General features: G+C 33.0%; 1 protein-coding gene across 1 annotated transcript in view; it reads left to right on the top strand.

Annotated features, from left to right (window-relative positions):
* Positions 1 to 673: 673 nt before the first annotated feature.
* The window catches only part of LOC130649416 (uncharacterized), a 33697-nt gene continuing 13355 nt past the window's right edge, over positions 674 to 21015 (top strand). The window contains exons 1-5 of the mRNA XM_057455690.1: positions 674 to 983; positions 8611 to 8656; positions 11143 to 11361; positions 19473 to 20134; positions 20482 to 20592. Coding sequence (XP_057311673.1) covers positions 909 to 983; positions 8611 to 8656; positions 11143 to 11361; positions 19473 to 20134; positions 20482 to 20592 — 1113 coding nt within the window. The 5' untranslated portion in view covers positions 674 to 908. The remainder of the gene's footprint in view (positions 984 to 8610; positions 8657 to 11142; positions 11362 to 19472; positions 20135 to 20481; positions 20593 to 21015) is intronic.

Below are 21015 nucleotides of genomic sequence, written 5' to 3'. Positions count from 1 at the left end.
CGAGATCGGCGTTTTACGTTATAGATACGTGCGGCGAGTTTGTTTTGATTCCTCTCATCGCAACACACAAACTTCTAGCATATTGCCCTTGATTGTTTTGTGTAAATGTATAAATATACAATAATGTTATTTAGGCTACTGTTTACTTGAAGAAATTCAAGCAATTCAGTTATGTGTATTTCACTGAATTGTTTGACTAGCAAGCACTGGGTTGCAAAACTTGTAGCTAGGGGAAACTTGGAAATTAGTAAATGATTTGCCCATCTGAACATAGCACTTCGTTGGTTCATATTAACATTTACATTTTTTATTCATTTTGGCTGAACTTTAGAATTCTCATTTACCGTGAGTTCATATCTGTGTCTGCATTACGCTTTTATATGATAAAGATTTTGCTGTATTTAAACTTGGAGGAATTAAACAATACGTATCGCCGTCCCGGGGTCAGAAAAGATACAAAATGCCCTGGGGACGAGGTTGTCTTAAACGCTTATTTATATTGTTTGTTCCTGTAAGGAATGATAATTGCTTTTGTTAAAGATTTGTCTCAGGCTCGTACTCTGTGTCCAGGGCAAAAAAAATTACCCTGAAAACGATATTGGTCAAAAACGCAGCTTGTTTAAGCCTATGGCTAAGTAAATATCTATTTTGCTACACAGGAATGTACAAAAATAGAAATCGTTTTTAAGTGGATATGATTTAGCATCGACCATTTCCACAAGGAAACTTTATATCAAAACATACCCAAAATGCTGTAATGAAAATGGCGGGCCGCCAGTGAAAGTGAAAGCTAATTATAAAGCAAATGTTTCTTTACTGTTGAGAGATTATAAGTAGATTTGTATAACTAATATTTATTTAATAATTATGTAAATGTGGAACAAAAATTGTGTTGCGTTGGTTTAGTTATGGGAAGCATATGCACTGAGATTTTAACGACAGTCAGTCATCGTTGTAATGATGGCAAGAAATGTTCAAAAAAAGTAAGTTTTTTCATGTCCTTCTAATAACACTAATATCAATTTTCCTTGCTGTGTTTGTGTGTAAGTATAGGTAGCTAAGTGAGCCTTATTTGTTCTTAGTTAATTTTTCAAATTACAGTAAAAAGATGTAGCTTTAGCCAGCTAGCTTATCCTCTTAAGGCCAAGGGGATTTACTTCACAATTTCTTGAGAAAAAGACATGAGAAAAGTTAATTTTATTGCTAATCACAATTTATGCAATCAGTAGGTAGGAGAAGAGATCAAGTAGTTACACACATTCATCTGTCTATTATACGGTTTAGTTATACTAGTGTATTCTTACGTTTCCATAGTGTTAGATAGATGGATAGATGTGCATATTTTACATGGCTAGCCTCACTATTTCCAGGAGGGGCCATGGCTTAGATGGATAGTCCTAGAGTATTTAATGCTCATTTTGAGCTATGAAGACCCAATTAGGGCCCGCGCTCTACTAGACAACTCCAGGCAATATCCAACAGCCATACAGTGTGCCATCTTCCCAATTTCTCTCACATGACTTGGATTAACCTGGGACTATGGTACCATTCACTCGCCCATGTTGAATCACTGTCAAGAGGAATCGAACCCCGGTCTCCCGCACAAAGCCATCTAAGCCAATCACAGACTAGTATACAGATTATTTGTTATTACAGCCACCATGAAGAACTATGGTAAGCATGTCGTATGGTAGAATTTCCATAAATTCAAGACTGGATCACTCAAGGATATCTTTTGTTTCTGACTTTAAATCTTGTAATGGTTAATCTTCACCAATTAAACAATATCAAACAAACAACGAATTGGCAACTTTACTAGCAGGGTTCGAATTAGCAGTTCGCATTTCGAAATTTGCGAATCGAAATGTTATTTTGGCGAATCACTTTGCGAAGAAAATGATAAAATTGCGAATCAATTATTTTTAAATGGCGATAGAAAAGCTTTTTTAGATCGCATTTTAAAAGTTTAAGAACAAAGAACAGTGATAGAAAAGCTTTTTTAGATCGCATTTTAAAAACTTAAAAAAAAGAGCAGCGATAGAAAAATGGTAATTGATCTGCATCTAGATAGTGGTGTACTTCGTTACAGAGTGTCGAAGTTTTTGCGAACCCACTTTACTGTTATAATTAGAACCCTAAATTAGCTACATAACTTTATGATTTTAAGTGTAGGTCATTCTTTAAATTAACTTTACAAAAATACCCTTGAAGGGATCCCAAGGTACTTTCACAAGTTGGACTCATCTGAAAGATTTGCATGAGAAATGCTAAATGATATATTTACTTTTTGTTAAAACTTCATGTAACTCCAGATATAGCTTTTTAAATATTTATTTTTCTTGTCGCTCGACTGCCATTTTGGTTATCCATCTTCGACCTTCTTCTTCGTTAAAAAAATTTTCATTCTAGCTCCAGTCTTTTTTAGTGACACATGACCCTGTTACGTATTATTTCGGTAGCACTTTAATTATTACTGACTACATAGCCAGAACATAAACCTTCACGCGGAAAAGTGAAACGAACAATTATTTTTTTTTTTAAAAATTAGAATAATTCTGCATAAAGTTCTTTACGAACGATTTTTTTTTTAAAAAATAGAAATAATTCTGCATATGTTCTCACATAGCTGCGCAATCAAACAAAAAATAAAATATGCATAGTTTTTATTTCAAAGGACTTTTATTTGAGACGCAGGTTGTGAAAGTTACTGATTATTCAACATGTCACACATTTGTGTATGGTTTTTATTTCAAAAGGATATATTTTGGAAGGCAAATAAAATATCAAGGTGTGACTATAAGCCCATAAAAAGTTATGGAAAAAGTTGAAGAGGAAAGGGAGAGGGGGCTGCATCACCCCTCCCCCTCCAGCACAAATAGGATTAAGGTCGGTAACAACCTTTGCAATTTGATACAGCACTCTGCATTTGCGGAGGTAATTACCGACATATTTTCAAAACAAGTACCTTTGCGTTAGCAATTATTTGACGTGGTAAAATCGCACATAAAAAGTCCCTAGGCATTGTGCGATTAGACGTGTAAAAAATAGCTGAAGATATAACAGCGGAAAAAAATATTTGTTTTTCCAGAGCATAGTTCAGTTGCCTCCAACGGTAATGCACGAACAACAAACTTCGCAAAAAACAGTTAGTTTTGCGCTTCAACTGCATCATTAAAAACAGTTGGTCACCAATGTAGTTTGATTAAATCATTGCAGAAAACGCTAAAATATATTTAATAAAATGCCGTTTTTTCTGCGTTGAACTTTAATATTTACGCAATTACCCGTTATTTTATCACTTATTTTTCTTTGCTTTTCTTCGGCAAAAATTATAATCTTTATTTAGGAGGTGGCTAGAACATTTTTTTGTGTTTTGTTAAGCTTAAAAATTTAGAGGCTGCCACAAGTGTTCTAATAAGTGCGAATATAGCTATATATATGGACGCTAAAAATGGCGAATTATGAGGGTTTGTCTAATCATGGAGGTGCAGAGCAGCGTTGACAAAGACAGGATACCTGTCTCCCTTTTCTGCTCTCGCGCTGTGATGTCTGTCCTGCTTTTGTAACGCTGCTGATTTCAGCGTGCTATCGCAAAAGGGAAAAAATGATGAGTTTAGTTTACTAGACTACGTTGATGTTTGCGCTACATATTTGAAAAATATCATAAAAACAAACTTTAATTAGACAGTAATTTCTGGCTCTTTCTGTATCGTGGGATGAATTAGAGTAGTATTCTTTTCTATTGATTTTTTAATACTTTTTAATAAAAAATATATCCATCTACTGAGTAACTTAGGCAACCTCATCCCCAAGGATTGTTAAGAACAAGGTTGGCAATACTCACTTGAGCATCATACCCCGCCTAGGTCAACAGGTTATAGATCAGTAATTTTTACAACCTGTTTGTTGAAATAAATTCTTTTAAATTTGAATAAAAGAAATCATGCACACACCTGCTGCTAATATATTATTTTTTTGTTTTATTGCTTAGACGGCTAGTATATTATGTTGAATTATTTTTTTAAAAAAACAATCATTAGTACAGAGATCGATGTTGAAAGTACAGTTATTAATTGAAAGTCATTAATAATAGCAAGTAAAAGTCATTAATTTGTGAGCGCTACTGAAATACTATGTAATAGGGTCACGTGCCACTAGAAAGGACTGGAGCTAGCCGGAAATTTTTAACGAACAAGAAGATCGAAGCGGCCATCAAGGCGGCAAAAAATTTTCTTAATAATATTCTATGGTCTGTCTGGTTTAATAATAATATAGGTTTGTTTTGTATTTAATAAAGAGGCTAAGAATATCAGTAAACAAAGGAAGTCGGCAAAAGTTAAATCACATAATTTAGATGTTCACGTGATATGGAAGGTATACACTAGCTAGCTTAATCAGCCAGCAACTATACTAGGTACACGAATACAGAAATATAATAAGTACATAACTTTGTCCCCAGGACACAGTCACTCCTTTGCTATGACAAACCAGGTCAAGCACATTTTGCAAAGTTACACCATTTTGCAAATGATAAAAATTACTGACGAATGGTTAGGGATCGTCTCCGAGATCGTTTCAAAAAAATCGTTTCAAATCGTTTCAAGATTGTTTTATTATATTTACTTGAAATCGTTTCACATACCATAATTTATTTCAAAATCGTATCATTATGATCATTTCAGTATATTTATTTTAGATCGTTTCAAAATCGTTTCAAGGTGTTTCTTTTACATTCTTTTAACATAAAAGAATAAAAGAAATTATTAACCTAATAAAGGTCTCTCAATAAAACCTACGCGCTGTCACATAGGTTTTTCTATCACTGCTTTTCGTTCTTATACTTTTAAAATGCGATCTAAAAAAGCATTTCTATTGCCGTTCTTCGTTCTTACATTTTTAAAAATCGATCTAAAAAAGCATTTCTATCTCCGTTCTTCGTTCTTAAACTTTTAAAATGCGTTCTCAAAAAGCATTTCTATCATCGTTCTTCATTCTTACATTTTTAAAAATCGATCTAAAAAAGCATTTCTATCGCCGTTCTTCGTTCCTAAACTTTGAAAATGCGATCTCAAAAAGCATTTCTATCACCGCATTTCGTTCTTAAATTTTTAAATGCGATCTAAAAAATCATATCTATCGCCGCTTTTCGTTCCTAAACTTTTAAAATGCGATCTAAAAAAGCATTTCTATCGCCGTTCTTCTTTCTTAAACTTTGAAATGCGATCTGAAAAAGCATTTCTATCGCCGCTTTTTGTTCTTAAACTTTTAAAATGTGATTTCAAAAAGCATTTCTATCGCCGCTTTTTGTTCTTAAACATTTAAAATGTGATCTTAAAAAGCATATCTATCGCCGCTTTTTGTTCTTAAACTTTTAAAATGCGCTCTCAAAAAGCATTTCTATCGCCGCTTTTTGTTCTTAAACTTTTAAAATGCGATCTCAAAAAGCATTTCTATCGCCATTCTTTGTTCTTAAACTTTGAAAATGCGATCTCAAAAAGCATTTCTATCGCTGCATTTCGTTTTTAAATTTTCTAAAATTGCGAACTAACGAAGCTTTTCTATCGTCGTTCTTTGTTCTTAAATTTTTAAAATGTGATTTCAAAAGGCATTTCTATCGTCGTTCTTCATTCTTAAATTTTTTTCATCGCAATATGTTCCATTTTAAAGGAAATTGTTAGTTTTAAGAAAAACTGTTTATTTTTAGTTTTGAAAAACTGTTTTACGATATTTACGATAACAGATGTTGTTGATGATGTCAATGTTGTGTTGAATAAAAGAAAGAGAAACAATAATTTTACATTTATATATAAGTTTAATTGGTTTTTAATTAGTTCAACATCATTTTAAAATTTGTTTCAATAACTTCAAAGTCTTTTTTACATCGTATCACATATAATATCAAATCGTTCCAGAATTTTTTCTAATTGTTTCAAAATAGTTTAAAATCATTTCACAAACGTTTCATTTTTACGTAGTTTATACAAAATCTTTCCCAAATAAAAAATAAAATATTTAATTTGTTTCATGATACGATTATGTAACAATGTGAAAAAAATATTGAAACGATTTCCATACGATGAAAATCGTTTCAATTCGTATCAAAACTGAAACCATCTTGGAGACGAACCTTTATGACTGATTGAAATGGGAATTGTTACAATGAAATAGTCGAAATCATGAACTTTATTAAATGGATAATAAACACATGCGGGTGTGGACAAGAAACTTGATATAATTTTTCTCTTGCTGCATTCAGGGTAAACCTCAAAAATGCATGATTCCTTGCTGTCACAGGTCTCGAAATAAAGGTCGGAGATCAAAGCTTGTCAATTTTGGACCTGCCATTTTTTCTGGCACATTTCTATAGCTACATTTTTCCTTATGTCTCAGGCTTTTTCAGAAGAGGCGTGCGATCGCACGCACACGCCTTGGCACACGCCCAATATTGAGTTTTGAAAATCAACCTATAAAATCCATTTTGTAGCGTGCGATGGCAGCCCTTTGAGACTTCTCAGACAAAATGTTCACCACATTTCCAGTCCAGTCGGACATGTCTGTAACTTGTTTCAAACTTTTGTGGGACAAAACGTCCAATAGATTTCCGTCTTAATCGGATACTTTTAAATCTCAGAATTATTGAATAGTTCTGGTACTTTTAATCCACAGCAGGCCTATTCATAGCTAACCTGACCATCCTAGCTAATTCAACAACTCCTTACTTAGTTAAAAGAACTACTAAATCTCTTTTGCCTGGCCCCTTTGTCGTTGGTAACCAGGTCTTACTCAAGAAATCCAGCCATGCGGTTCTTAACTAATGCGGAGGTGAACGACGATGGAGCACGGATGAAGCAAGTCTGCAAAACTGCACTTACAGGCGGAACAGACATTTTATCATGAATTTAATTGTAGATAATTTCTTCATTTGATAAAAGAATTAAAAACCATAGTAGGTCCAAATTTAATTGAGTTTTTTCTTTATGCCGCAAGTGTTATTTTTATTCAAACAATTTTAAAAATAAAACCTAAGCGAAGCATATTTATGCCTATTTGCTTCTTATGACCTGAAAAATAAACAATAATTTTATGAAAGTGACAGTATAGTCATGCATACTATTTCCGACATGTAGAAAATGAAGTTAAGATTGAGAGAGTCGCTATACGTAGACGCTTGATTATCGTGTTTGGGTTCACGATTCAAAACGTCCCCCACTTTTTTACCACAAAATGAATGTGTAACAAAGATTAACCTCGGATTTGTATCGCAAGCGTAATATTCTTTGCATGTGCGTTTTACATTCCACGCGTTAATTGATTTGCTTGTGCGAATCATTGAACACCTATTTAAATATTCCTGAAAAAGCCTGATGTCTATAAAACATGAGAATGAAATGGAAATACAACAAACAGAAAGAAGGAATGATTATTTTTTGATATCGCAAAAAAGACAACGAAGTGATACAAATATATTTTATTCGCAATTTTATCATTTTCTTTGCAAAGTGATTCGCAAAAATGGCATTTCGAGTCGCAAATTGCAAACTGCGAACTGCTAATTCGAACCCTGTAGATAATAATTTTCTTTCTTTCTATCTTTTTTTTATTTTTGCAACAGTTAACAAAATTGAAAAATAGATTAAAAATACAATTAATAAGACACATGCAACTATCTTCTCCCTATTGCTGCAATTTATTTTAGTAATCACAATGTGTATACACTGTGATTACTAAGATATAAATGGATAACAAAATTATATAAACATTGAAAAGAGTCTGTTCCAGTGATAATCATTATATTGTTTATTTTTATGCCAAGAAATAAATAAACCATATATATACATAAAAAACAGATTATACTTTAGATTTAACCCTAAAAACACGTAAGTGACTTTCTCTATTTTAAATGCAAAATGTAATATCTAAAAAAAATTGAACATTAAGACCAAATGATGCACCTGGTTTTTTTGTGCAACTTCTATGAAAAAAAAATGATGACATTGTAGTGCGTTTTAAATAAGTTTGTCAGCTAAAATAAAGTAGCTACAAAGGAAAAAACGTAATAATAAAAGAGATAAATTTAAAAATATTAGAAAATTTATGTATATAATTATCAATGTTTTTTTATCTACGCAATTTTTTATGTATGTGAAAATTTACCTTTGTAACAGCATAGGTCTTTTTAGGAGACTTGGCAATATTGCGTTGTCAAACAGCCAATATAAAACCTAATTTAAAAACTGTGGCGGGATAACTTTTTTTTTGAAGTTAGTTTGAGTATTAACTTTTTATCATTAATTTGTAATAAATAAAAGGTAACATTACTTCATGTTTAGACTGTGACAACAGATCATGCTGGAATTGAAACCTATTTCATGACTGACCAATTACTATGGAGTTCCACCTGAAATTAAATTTTTTAAAATTAGACCCCTACATCTGCCCCTGTTCTTCCATACAAACTACCTTAAGTATATGCTATCGTATTGCAGATGTTCCAAGCAGTGAACCAAGATAATATGGCAAGCAAATTTTGGCCCTAAAGCAGAATGAAACTTTACCACTCTCTTCTTCCAATTTTTTTTTAAATGACGCACTAATTATTATTATTTCTAGGGGGTTGAAGCAGAATCAGCAGCGTTAACTATTCAAAATGATAAATGTAAGTCAATTTTTGTTATTTTTTATTAACATTTTTTTTAATCAAGTGTAAGGGGTTAACATATTATTTTTCCTCTTTTGTACCTCTCCATATAGTTTACTTTTTGTGCTTTTGTGGATGATGTGGCCTGTTCAGTGTTCATATTATTATTGAAGGCTTATCATTTTTGAACATTTAGTGGATTAGTAAGCAGTGTTTAAAACCTGAAATCTTCAATAATGAGAGAAGGATTTTCTACAGCTACAACAAATCATATACAAGACATAAGATTTAGCAAGTGTAGAAGTTGCAAAACTTCATGGAAGCATTATTTCTTAATTATTTTTAAGCCATTCTGGAAAAGGTTATTTATGTTTTGTAACTAAACAAATAGGGCTTATACATCCTTTATAACCAGAGGACAGGAAATGTAAGAATTAGCTGCATTAAAAATAGAAATGCAAACAAAAAAGAAATTCAATAGTAATGATGTTTCTTTTATAAAATTTTATTAATCTTTGCGGTCGTTGTCTTCGTGTATTGTAAGGAATTTAGGAGCAGCATCACAACATCATTTTAATCAATTGTAAACAGGTTTTTCAGTCAAAATTAATAGTTGACTTTCTAAAATTTCCATTTTGGCCTTGAAAGGCTAATTTTCTTTCTAGCAATTACTTAATTCATCTTCTGACCGATCATTATTTAGGTTTATTGCACATGACTTGAAAGATTTTTCTATTTTTTCCAGACTGATTTTTTCCATGCCTCGAAAATCCAGTTTACAATTGTGCGACAGGAAGGTGGCTTCAAATTACCTGCATTAAGCAGGAAATTTGAATAAGGATTAAGCTGGTGAATACCTTTGTCAGCCAGCCACTGATCGCACTTTTCACCTGCATAAGCCTTGAGCGACTTGTTCCAGCTCACGTCTGGTTGGTTGATGACTGCGCGTTTTTTACTCACATGCTACCATTTTTAACTAAATAAATAAAACTGTGCCTAGCTTGTTGATTTTGTATAGCGTGAATCTGAGCGAAATTTTTTTAGTTACCTGCAAAGTGGTAAGGATCGCTAAAACGTTTTTAGATAATCAAGACATGGCAAAGAAGGTAGACAGCAACAAGCCTGAAAAGCTTGCTAGCTTCTTGAAGCTAAAAATTTGAAAAATATCGATTGAAATCTTGGAAAGTATATATCCCAAAAGAGTGAATAGTGTAGTTTTGGTGTTTCCTGGCATTTATCATCATCAGAATTTTTAAATTATACATGCTCTTCAAGAACATTGTAGCTTTTTTAAAATCTTTCATTGTTTTGTGGTTTTCAACTCAATATTTTTTTTCTCTTGTCATTCCTGTATTTTTTTTAAATCAACGTTGTACTTCCTTTCTGCAGCACAATTTCTATCGATGGCAGCGATAGAAATTGCACCTAGCTTGAATTGTAGACTGTAGTTCTTAAGCTTTTGCCCTGCATGAGACATGACTTAGCTTTTTTTTCCATAGTGGTGATCTTTTATCTACATAACACACCTTATTCTATAACAAACAAAGTTTAAATCGAATTCAAATGTTCAAAAGCCACGCCACGAACATCAAATCATCAACTATAAAATGTCATATAAAATAGAATTCAAGTGTGCCATAAGAGGGCCTTGTGTATAATACAGCATAAACTCCCACACTGAATGAAAAACTGGAAGGCAAAAAGGTAAATAGGGAAGAAGCATTGAGCCATTATAAACACTGTGTCGGATTTTTTAAAATAAATAGTACACTGGTTGGTCATGCTTCCATCGAGCTCTCTCGCCTGATTGATTACTTTTTTGAAGAGCAAAGAAGAAAATTTCGTTTTGACTTTAGTTGTAGGATCAAGGAAACAAGAAGTTGGACTTGTAGTTTCCGTCAAATTGAGACTTTTACCAAGAACAAGAGAATTGCAACAATTTTATCAGAGGAAATTTTGAAAATCAAGAAAAAATATACCCACTTTGCAGTGACATTTTGATAAATCAAAAATAGTTAAACGATGTGATTATTCGACAGGGGTGCTTATTGGGCATGGGTCGCTTTAGGCATGGGCAGCTTATTGGGCATGAGACGCTTATTGGGCATGGGACGCTTAATCCGTCATTTACAGTATTTTATACATTTTGTTACAAGCAAAGAATTATAAAGAATATGTTAATTTTCTCAGTTTTCATAAAAAAGGCCTATCTGTTTTGAGATACCAATATAAAGATGATTTTTAGTTAGAGATAATGACAATAATTTTTCCCAAAGCTAGTCTTATATTAGTTCATACACATTTTTAATGGGATAATGATACTTTATGGCTGCTTTGTTTCTGTATCAGCTAAGAATAAAATAAAGCTGTTAGTAGTTGTAACACTAATCACATGAATATGGCTGTTTAGATATGTTCAAATTAGTATGAAATGATGCGGAAAACATCTTCTCCAATTTGCTGTAGTAAACTTGTGCAATTATTTAAAATTATTATCTTTTTAGATTTCATGAAGTTTTACAAAAACAAAAAGGACCTTTGTAAACATGAACTCCCACTTGTTGGTTGTGCTTATATAATTTGTGAGAAGGATGAAGACATCTCCAAATTGAATATATACGACGTGAGAGTGCCACAAGAATTGCCCCTAATATCCATAAAAGTTAAGAAGAAAAAAAGTGATGAAGTCTCGTTTGAAGCTGACCTGAGGAACAGACTACTGGGTTAGAGTGGCTTTTTTCACAATACTTTGAAATATATTTGTGAAGAAAACCATTTTTCATTTTCACTTTAGCTATAGTGTTCGAAATCTTACCTTATTACAGAAAATTATCTAATCCTGAAATTAAAATAGAGTACCACTCCTCTATTCTGACTTCATCTGCTTTTTTTAAAAAAAGATATTGCAAAGACACAAAAGAGTCAGAGACAGTTAGTCCTTATGTAAAAGACACTAAAAAGAAAAAAAATATGAAGTTTTAACATGTTTTACAAGTAGGCACTTTGAAACGATTTTTTCAAAATACTGGTGTCATAAGGTGAATGCTATGAATGACAAGAAAACTGAAATCTCACCTTGATAATTAGCCACAATAATAATAATACATTCTGTTTAGGAATAAGAGAATAAAAAGCTAAAAGAAATTGACAATGTTGCTGTGTGTATTATGACAGCAACACGATAGCAAAGATTTATATTTTCTTTATTAAATAAAAGTGTAATAATATTTTGCCCATACTTCCTCTAAAGATTAATTTAAAACTAAAAAACAAAAAAAAAAGGGACACCACTCTCTCAAATTAGTGACGATGTCTATGATGATTAAACAACCAAGTTATGTTAAGGTGTGCAGCATTTTAGCTACATGTTCTTGTGTAAGCAACTAAGGCCTCAGCATCGATTTTCCCCCAAAAACTAGACCACTTCTTAGGCTGATACGAAATATACACCAATAAGCATCTACAGAGAAACAGAGGGAATTGAGAAAAAAGATAAGATTGACTTGAAAAATAACAGTAATAAATTCTCTGTAAGTTTTGGACAATGGAATCATCTACCATTTTTTCTTATTTTCGTCATTGTCAACTTCAACAACTTAGTTGTTACAGTCATCTCCCATTTAAAAAGTTGACCACTACTTGGCAACTTTGAGGATCAAAATTTAATAACTTCGTAGCAACTCCAGGCTGAAATGAAGAATGAAACAAGAAAACCAATCTGTTTGAGCACACAATCCAATCTTATAAATCAATGAAAACATGGTCATGAAAATCTGTCAATGCAAAAAAAAAGAACTAGTACAGGAATAAGAAATTAACTTCATAAGATAAACAATTATCAATACACTATATGTTATATATAGCGAAACTTCTGTTCATTCCATAAATTCTTGCATGGGCATTATGGCCTAAATTTTAGAACTTTGTATGGTGAAAAGGTACATATTGTAAAATAATCAAATAGCGTATAAAACGACAGAAGTGAATTTCTAAATTTTATAATTGTAAAGGTCACACCATTTTAATATCACTGTATAAGAACTACTCAGGCATTATTTTAATGGATTTATGAGCATATACCTTTTGCTTCCATTAGCACAAGAAGAAAATATAAACAACAGATCACCAGATTGAAGAAATACATTTAAAAAAAGTGAAAAAAAAATCTACACTCAAATGGGCGAAACTTACATTTGAAAACAAGAGAATAGTTAAAATCAATTTCAGTGCTTTAAGACCCCGTTTACACGCATTTTTTCATGCCGGCATGAAACTCCTGCCGGCATGAGTTCATTTCGGTGTCTTAAGGAAAACCTATAACTGTTCACACGTCGAAGCCGACATGAAATTTCATGCCGGCATGATTTCATGCCCGTCCTTAAGACGGGCATGAAATTTCATGTCGGGGCTTTTTGAGCATGATATTACCGTGTGAACGCAAAACGTGTTTCATGCCGGTATGAAATGAGCTATAATACAGAAGTCATAATACAGAAGTCACTGAGAAGAGAATTTAAATTATACAAAACTCAAATATTATTTCTTTGTGAAGAAAAATATGGCCAATGCAGCAGCAAGGTAACTTTTTTTTATAGAAATAACAACAACTTCAGTTTATAGCGTTTTATTTGCTTATAAAAAATGAGAGAAATATGAAATAAAACCATCACAAAAGAAAATATATTTTTTTTTCAGAATTCCTTCCTCAAAAGTCGTTAATGATATGATTGAAAAACTCCAAACACCAATCATGAGTGAAAGTGACGATTCTGATAAATCCGAAAATCACCCCCCGCCACAGAAAAAAGTAAAGAAAGTGAAACCAAAATCGACAAGATTCCGATGGCAAAACACTATGGTTGAGGCACTTCTTGATTGCATGAATGAATTGAAATCTCAGTATGAGTACAAAGGGGTAGATTTCGAAAGTGATCTGGTGGAACTTTACAACCAAGTTCGTGTGATGATGGCAGAGCGTTTCGAAAATAGTGGTTTCGGACCTGTTATGGCGACTGAAGTTGACCTCGAACTGCCTAAGGAAGAACTTGCAGTACAAAAAGCAAAGGCTATGAATGACAAAAAATCGATTAAAGGTGGCTACGTTAGAATAAAAGCAAAAATTAAAGAAGTTCGACAGGACTACAGAAAGGCTGTCAACGAAGGTCGTCGGAGTGGCAGTGGCAAAATAGTATGCGACAACTGGGATTTGTTGAAGAATCTCTGGGGTGGATCACCAGCCACAAATTCCATCTCAAACTCCAAAAGTACGATTGCCGACGAAAACGTTGAAGGATTTTTCGAGGACTCTGATGACGACAATGATGATGATGATGAAAACCAAGAAGAAACTGATAATCCTGAAGGTAGTGAAAAGTTGCCTGTTAATGCTACAGCTGATAATAATATGGCAAAAAAAGTCACAGCCAAATTCGTAGATAACAAACGTAAAATGATGGAAAAAAATCTTTCTTCAAGCCAGCGTGATCAAATGTATTTAAACATGGCTAAAGATGAACTCCGTCTCAAGGAGAATATGGTAAACCAATTGACCCAAGCAACAAAAGATTCCAATACAGCATTTGGTCAAATATCCGAGTCAATAGCTAGTGTCGGTAAATCAATTGGTGATGGTTTGGCATTACTTGCCCAAGCCATCAGTGGAACTCAACAAAACAGTTACCCACAATACTTTACTCAACAGCAAATGCATCCAAACACTCCATATGGTACATCTTATGAAACTCCATTGCGAAGTAATTTTCAGAATACCTTGCCTTCTCCTAGTTTTACACCTGCTCGAGGAAGCTTTCCAAGCTCGTATTCTTCACAAACCTCGAGCAGCAGTAGTGATAGTTCAAATAAAGTTTACCAACAGTTATAATGCAACCTTGAAGAAAATAAAAATTTACAAAAACTCTTTGAAATAGTTTGCTAAAGTATCCCTAACCCTGGTTCCTGAAGTTGTTGTGTAAGAGTTAAGTTTATCAACTGTGTTTACAAGGCTGCGTTCTTTCAATGCCAATTCCTCTACGACCTTCGGGTCTACAAACGACTTTTCGATTTCGCAAAAGTTGTGTAATGCAAAACAAGCTAGTATCCACCTAGCTTTAAGCCTTCCAAATGCGCATTCTATTTGGTTACGGGCGGAGCGTAACATTTGATTGAATATGACTTGTTCATTCGATATGCAATGATCAAACTCCTTCATCACATGTGGTAAAAGAGGGTATGCAGGATCTCCTAAAAGCAACTGTGGCACGGATTCACCATCCTCTACGATCTCCTTGTAAAATAATTTAAACTCTCCATTAAGATACTTTTCCTAAACCGTGCAGTTAGCAAAAACTCTAGCATCATGAACACTGCCTGGCCATTTAATTTCGACATTCATGAATTGTCCATTCGCATCGCATATTGCTTGACAATTGATCGAGTAATACATCTTGTAGGAAAAGTAATCATGAGAGTTTTCTGAGGGTTGTTTTATTGGGATGTGTGTGCCATCAACACAACCAATCACCTGAGGGAATCCAAATCGTTTTAGGAAGTTACTGGAAATCTTTTCCACATCAGCCTTTTCCACTGGGAATTTTATCAACAAAGAAGCGATATCTTTCGCTAATATGCCACATATTTCATGTACAACAACACTTGTCGTACTTTTTGCTATGCCAAATGTATTGCCAATCATCAAAAGAGAACCTTGGTCCTTCAAGTAATAAAGCGTAATAGCTAGTCGTTTTTCTAGCGGAATTACGTCTTTGCGGACTTGTGAAGACCTTTCCTTTGCGTAAGGTCTAATTAATTCGACAAGTTTCATAAATTGTTGTTTTGTCATTCTGAAGTTTTGTAACCAAGTATCGTCACACATGTTACCAACAATGTGCAAGTTATCCCACCATTTATCAGTTCTTCCAGGTTTAATCCAGCATTTTCTCTTGCTTCTAACATATCTAAAAAATGAGTAGTTGTGCAGGAAACGAAAAAGAATAATAAAAATCCACAGCAAAACAATATAAATATTTACCTCAACCTTGCACGTCTGTACCTCGACAATGCTGTATTTCTCTCCATAACTGCTTGATATCTCAAATTGTTGAGCCTCCTCTGTTCTTGTAAAAATTTCAATACCAAAATACTTAGTAGTTGTAACAACGTTGAAGAACTCACGAGAACTGCATTCAAGGCTGAAAAAAGCGCAAGCTGTCTCTTGTTGGAGGCCATGTTTAAAATGAATCTGTGGGATGAAAGTTCATAATTCAGCATGTATTTGAGAATGGTTTTCATTTCATGCCGGCATGAAATGAAACTCATTTCATGCCGGCAGGAACGCTCTGTGTGAACCAAAAAATTTTCATGCCGGCATGAAATTTCATGCCGGCATGAGTTTCATGTCGGGTACGTGTAAACAGTCCCTAATAATAAAGAAAAATCTATGAATAAGGTATTTATGCTACATATTCCAGCTTTTACAAAATTTTTCCAGGTTGGTTGAGGGAAAAAACTGATGTTTCACGGTCAAACTCCCACAAAAGAAGCTTCGATTAAACAAGAACTACAAGTATCTAAATTTAAGTAAAGCTAAACTATAGCAAAAACTCTCCTAAAAGCACACCATTTGTCAGGTTTCAAGTTAGAAAACAAAGAATCTGTGAAAAATTCAGCCCCTATTTATAAAAAGGTGACATGATGAACAGCTTGTGTTTCCTCAAGTCATATTAGCTACTTTGAAAAATATGGATCTGTAACTGGTTTAAAAGTATCACATGACATTTTCCGACCTGAAAAATGCCTGAGCAATGGCAAAAAAAAACAGATGGAAACCAAAACTTGTTTATAGTTATAAACAATGTAAATATATAGCTATATATACACATTTTAAAATTTAGCTAAATAAATCAGCAGGATTCTCAATTTAGCTAAATAAATCAGCAGGATTCTCTGGTGTTATTCCCACTTCACATCATATTTCCAAATGTAGCAAGAGATAATCAATACACGTTGCAACATTTTTTTTCTTGTATATAAACAAATTGCCAGCTGCATGATGTAATGTTTTTTTGTAAAAATCCTGTGAAATGCGCATTGCTCATGGATATCAAAGGGATGCTGAAACAATAGCAATTGGAATAGAATTTTAATACGCAGTTGATTTCTGTTTCTAATTCTACCTCTATGATTAAAACAAGGTTTTGTAAACATTCTTGGTACAGGGAAAGTAATGCACTTTATTCAAGATAACATATTTATTGTTGAAACTAAAAATCACAAATTTAACTAAAAGCTATAAAGCAGCTAGCTAGCTAATAAAAATGTTTGTCGTACAACGACAGCAACAAAAATGTCTATGGAGGATCTGGGACTTTATTGTAATGTTGCCCTCAAACAAGCACTAAATCTATTATTTTACCTTCCTAAATATAAGGCTGTATTAGCTATGTACACAATTTAGAAAAAGCATTGGAGAGATTGGTTGTTTTCACTTAGCTATTTAAGCAATTTTCTGCAGGTGATTTGAGCCAAGTAATCTTTAAAAGTTGTGGAAAACAAATGATGTAGTTCGCCAAATTAGGATTTCATAATTTTGAATTTGTTAACTTAGTTAGACATTTGTTATCCTAATTAGGCTAGATTATTCTGCTAATTAGGAGCAGTGCATCTAATTTGCAGTGTTCGCTTAGTTAGTTTTCTCCTCTGACTAACACCAGTGAGTGGGTTCAACCAACGCTCTGCATGTGTTCTGTGTTTGCAAGTCAAGCACTGATTGTTTTCTTTTATTTACTTTCACATTATAGCCAGCAATAGCTGGTTAACTCGAAAAGTCAACAACATCTAGCTAGCTATAACTATAGCAGAGCTAAGTATGCTAGTGGATATAGTTCGCAAACACTAGGTAGATAATGATCCTAAACATAATTTGAAGTACGCGATAAATTTTATGAAGGAAAAAGGTATAAATATTGGCCAACTCCATCGGAATCCCCTGACATTACCCCATTGAGATGATGTGGGTGGAGATTAAAAAATATATTCGGAAACATGTGAAGCCATTCAACATTTTGGCAAACTGTATCCATAGCAATATGTAACAAATACACTGATTACATATATAAAGTCCTTCCTATCATTGTACAACGTGGTGGGAGAGCTTCTGGACACTAACTTATAATAACTATTTACTTTTTTAATTGTGAACAAATTAAAAAAACATCTCACCTAAATTTAAACTTCCTCATTGACACAGAACGTTTTGTTTAACTACATATACATAACCATTTTTGTATATATTTATTTGTTGTCTAAAAGAGGATGAAAAAATATTGTAACTTTCGATCACAATATTTTCCAATCGAAACTTGTTAAAATGCTATAAAAAAGAATGATTTGAAGATTTTTTTTGTTTCAATAAAAAAGTGTGCGGAAGGATTATTTTACGTGGTTTGTTAAGAAGGAAATTTTTTCATCAAGAAATGTAGATATTGTATTTATTTCAGAATATACACCATTTGTTTTACACCATTTGTTTTACTAAAATAAAACGAGTCATTTATTAGTTGTGAACAATGCTTCTCATATGTTTCTTAAATTAAACGCGCTGGAATCTTTTTAAGTAATTAAATCAACAATACATTCTCACGCAATATTATAAAACTTTGCGAAAGATTTTTATCAATTAATTATTTCACGCTAATATTTAAGGGAATAGTTTATCAATACAATTACACAATGCATTTCGCTATTACAAGAAATTGCTCCGATATTTCTTCGCAAGAGCATTGTTTTTAAACACGCAAATATAAACTCGCAAAACCCTTAAGAGATTTATTTATAACTAAAGACAAACGACTGCTGCCCTCCACGCAAAGTTGTGATATTAGCGTGTACGCGGTAGATTACGTTCAGACTGTACTGTAGCTATAGCTACTAATCAAAAAATACAAAAAATATTTCACTTGTTTAACAAAATATATATGTTAACAATATTTATTACCTTGCTAGCTCTACAGAAAAAAATATAAATAGAGTATATTCTCACTTCACCTGTCCTGTGTTTTCCACTTTCTTCAAGTTTTTTGTCAACTTTAGAACAAAACCTGGCCTCACAGTAAACGATATTTAGCCAGTCAATGCAAGTAAAAATGTTTCTGGAAAGTTAGCTCAGGGCACTGAAAACTATGCCCAGAACTTCTCGTATGACCACATCAGAGCTGACTCCGCGTAAAAGATCCACAAATATGTTCATTTTTTTTCCGGAGACGAAGAAAGGCTAAACCAAACACATTCCTGTGGTTTGCGTGAGATAAACAAATTCAACCTACAATTCAACCTACGTAACAATGTAGGTTGAATTTAGAAGCATGTCGTTGCATGCCATCTAAATTTTAATTGGCTTAACATTCTAAAAATTTTTAAAAAAACCTTCGTGAGTGAAAATTCTTTTACATATTACGTAGTAAAACAGGTTGGGAGAATCCAGCATTAGATTAACAAGATTACAAAAACAAATAATATAACAAAAATAGGATTATTCCTCATTCTACAATTTAGAAGTATTAAATATGAAACAATTTTTTTTGTGTTGTGAATTAGCTTGCAGTTGTAACTTTCTCCAATGGAATAATTGCCAGATATAGATGTGTCTTTTACATTAGCACACTATGATAAAGCTGAGGTAAACGCAAGATAGCACACCAAAATTAATTTAGGCGTGTCGTTTTTGAGTACTTGAATGCTGGAATTTAAAATAGTGTTTCAATATTTATATGGCCATGATCTGTTATTAGTTACTTTAGATCTATTGCAGTTGTTATATAGATATTGTCTTTTTTTTTAGCATATTCATATTTAATCGTAAACGTTGCAGATAAAGGTTGTGAACCAAATTTCTTGCATATTACCTCTCGTTTCCTATGTGTCACAGATTTCCATTCACACTTACTGCGTCATAAAAAGTCATTAAGAAGTTTAACAATAAATATTAATTCACATAACGAGGAAGTTGGAGCTAATGCACTTGTGGGTCCAAATTACCAAGCTGTTAAATTTAGTATTAATGACACTGAAAATTTTAGTGATAGCTTAACCTTGCTTTTTAAAACAGCACATGTCAAAAAAATTTATAAAACTTTGGTAAGGTTTATGAAGCCTGAGAAAGTAACTTGTGATATTAACACTGAAGATGAGTTTCCAATACTTGATCATGTTTACGATCCTGTAAAATACAATCCACTTAATGAAAGGAAAGACATGTCAACTAGAGATCCTGTTTTAACTCCACAACAGTTTGATGATGAGTTTGATGAACAGATGAGACCACCACCTATACCTCCAAAAGGGATTAGAGGGGCACGAAGCATGCGTCCACGTATGTACATAAATGTTAGTAATACCGAGCTTGCTGATGGAGAATATGTAAAGCTGAACACAATGAGCAACTATTCTCCAATAGCTATCAAATATCGCGATTTAAATGTGAGAGTAAATAAAGAAGAGGCTGTAAGTTAAAAATTATTTTTAGAATACTTCAGTTATTTGCCAATTCACAAAAAGTTGTTATTATTTTGTTGTTTTGCATGGAAGAAACCCTTTAAAACTTTCAATATTCATATTAGTGATATACGTGAATTCTTGTACACTTCTGGAAGAATATCGATATGTAACAAAAACAGTGCTTGTTATAAAGATTGTTAAAGTCATATTAGTGAGATAAAACGGAAAACAGTCAAGCAGAATATTTCTGCCTTGTTATTATTAGAAAGTATTATTATTGGAAAGAAAAGCGTTGATGTAACTGCAATCGTGTTGGCAGTTTTGTCTCTATTTTTTGCAATATTTTTATTCAGGGTGAAAATATAAAATTATTCTGTTCTGTGTTTGCAACTAAAGCTGTTTTGTCAAAAGTGTGGCTAATGGTGATCATATTCATCAAACAGGATGACGATGAAGCCTTTAAGGTAAATTAATGTTTTTTCCACTGCTGGTAACTTTTTTGTCTTTCTGCCCTCACTCTTGTTCTCAAGATATAGATATGGTATTGACTCCAAATTCGACAGGCTGGTTTATCTGCAAAGATTTTTTACTTAATGAAATGAGGTCCTGTATGCAAGATTTAGTTTCAATCGTTTTCTCATTGTGTTAAATTATTAAATACTAGCCAGGGACAGGGTGTTGAAAAGCAGGCTAAGGCATAAATAACTGTGTTACTAGGTAGCTAGTTAATGAGCTAACTGTGCACAACCCAATACAAAGGAAATACTGTTAGCTAGGATAAAAAACTCTTACCCCAAACTGATAAAAAATTAAAAGCATAGGATAATAAATAAGACTAGCTGGTTGGCTTTAGGATGCACTTTAAAAATATGCTTGTAGCCAAAATC

Source organism: Hydractinia symbiolongicarpus, chromosome 7, assembly GCF_029227915.1.
Source record: "Hydractinia symbiolongicarpus strain clone_291-10 chromosome 7, HSymV2.1, whole genome shotgun sequence".
In the NCBI taxonomy this organism is placed as follows: Eukaryota; Metazoa; Cnidaria; class Hydrozoa; order Anthoathecata; family Hydractiniidae; genus Hydractinia; species Hydractinia symbiolongicarpus.
The sequence above is the reverse complement of the archived record's forward strand: the minus strand, read 5'-3'. Positions and strand labels throughout refer to the sequence as shown.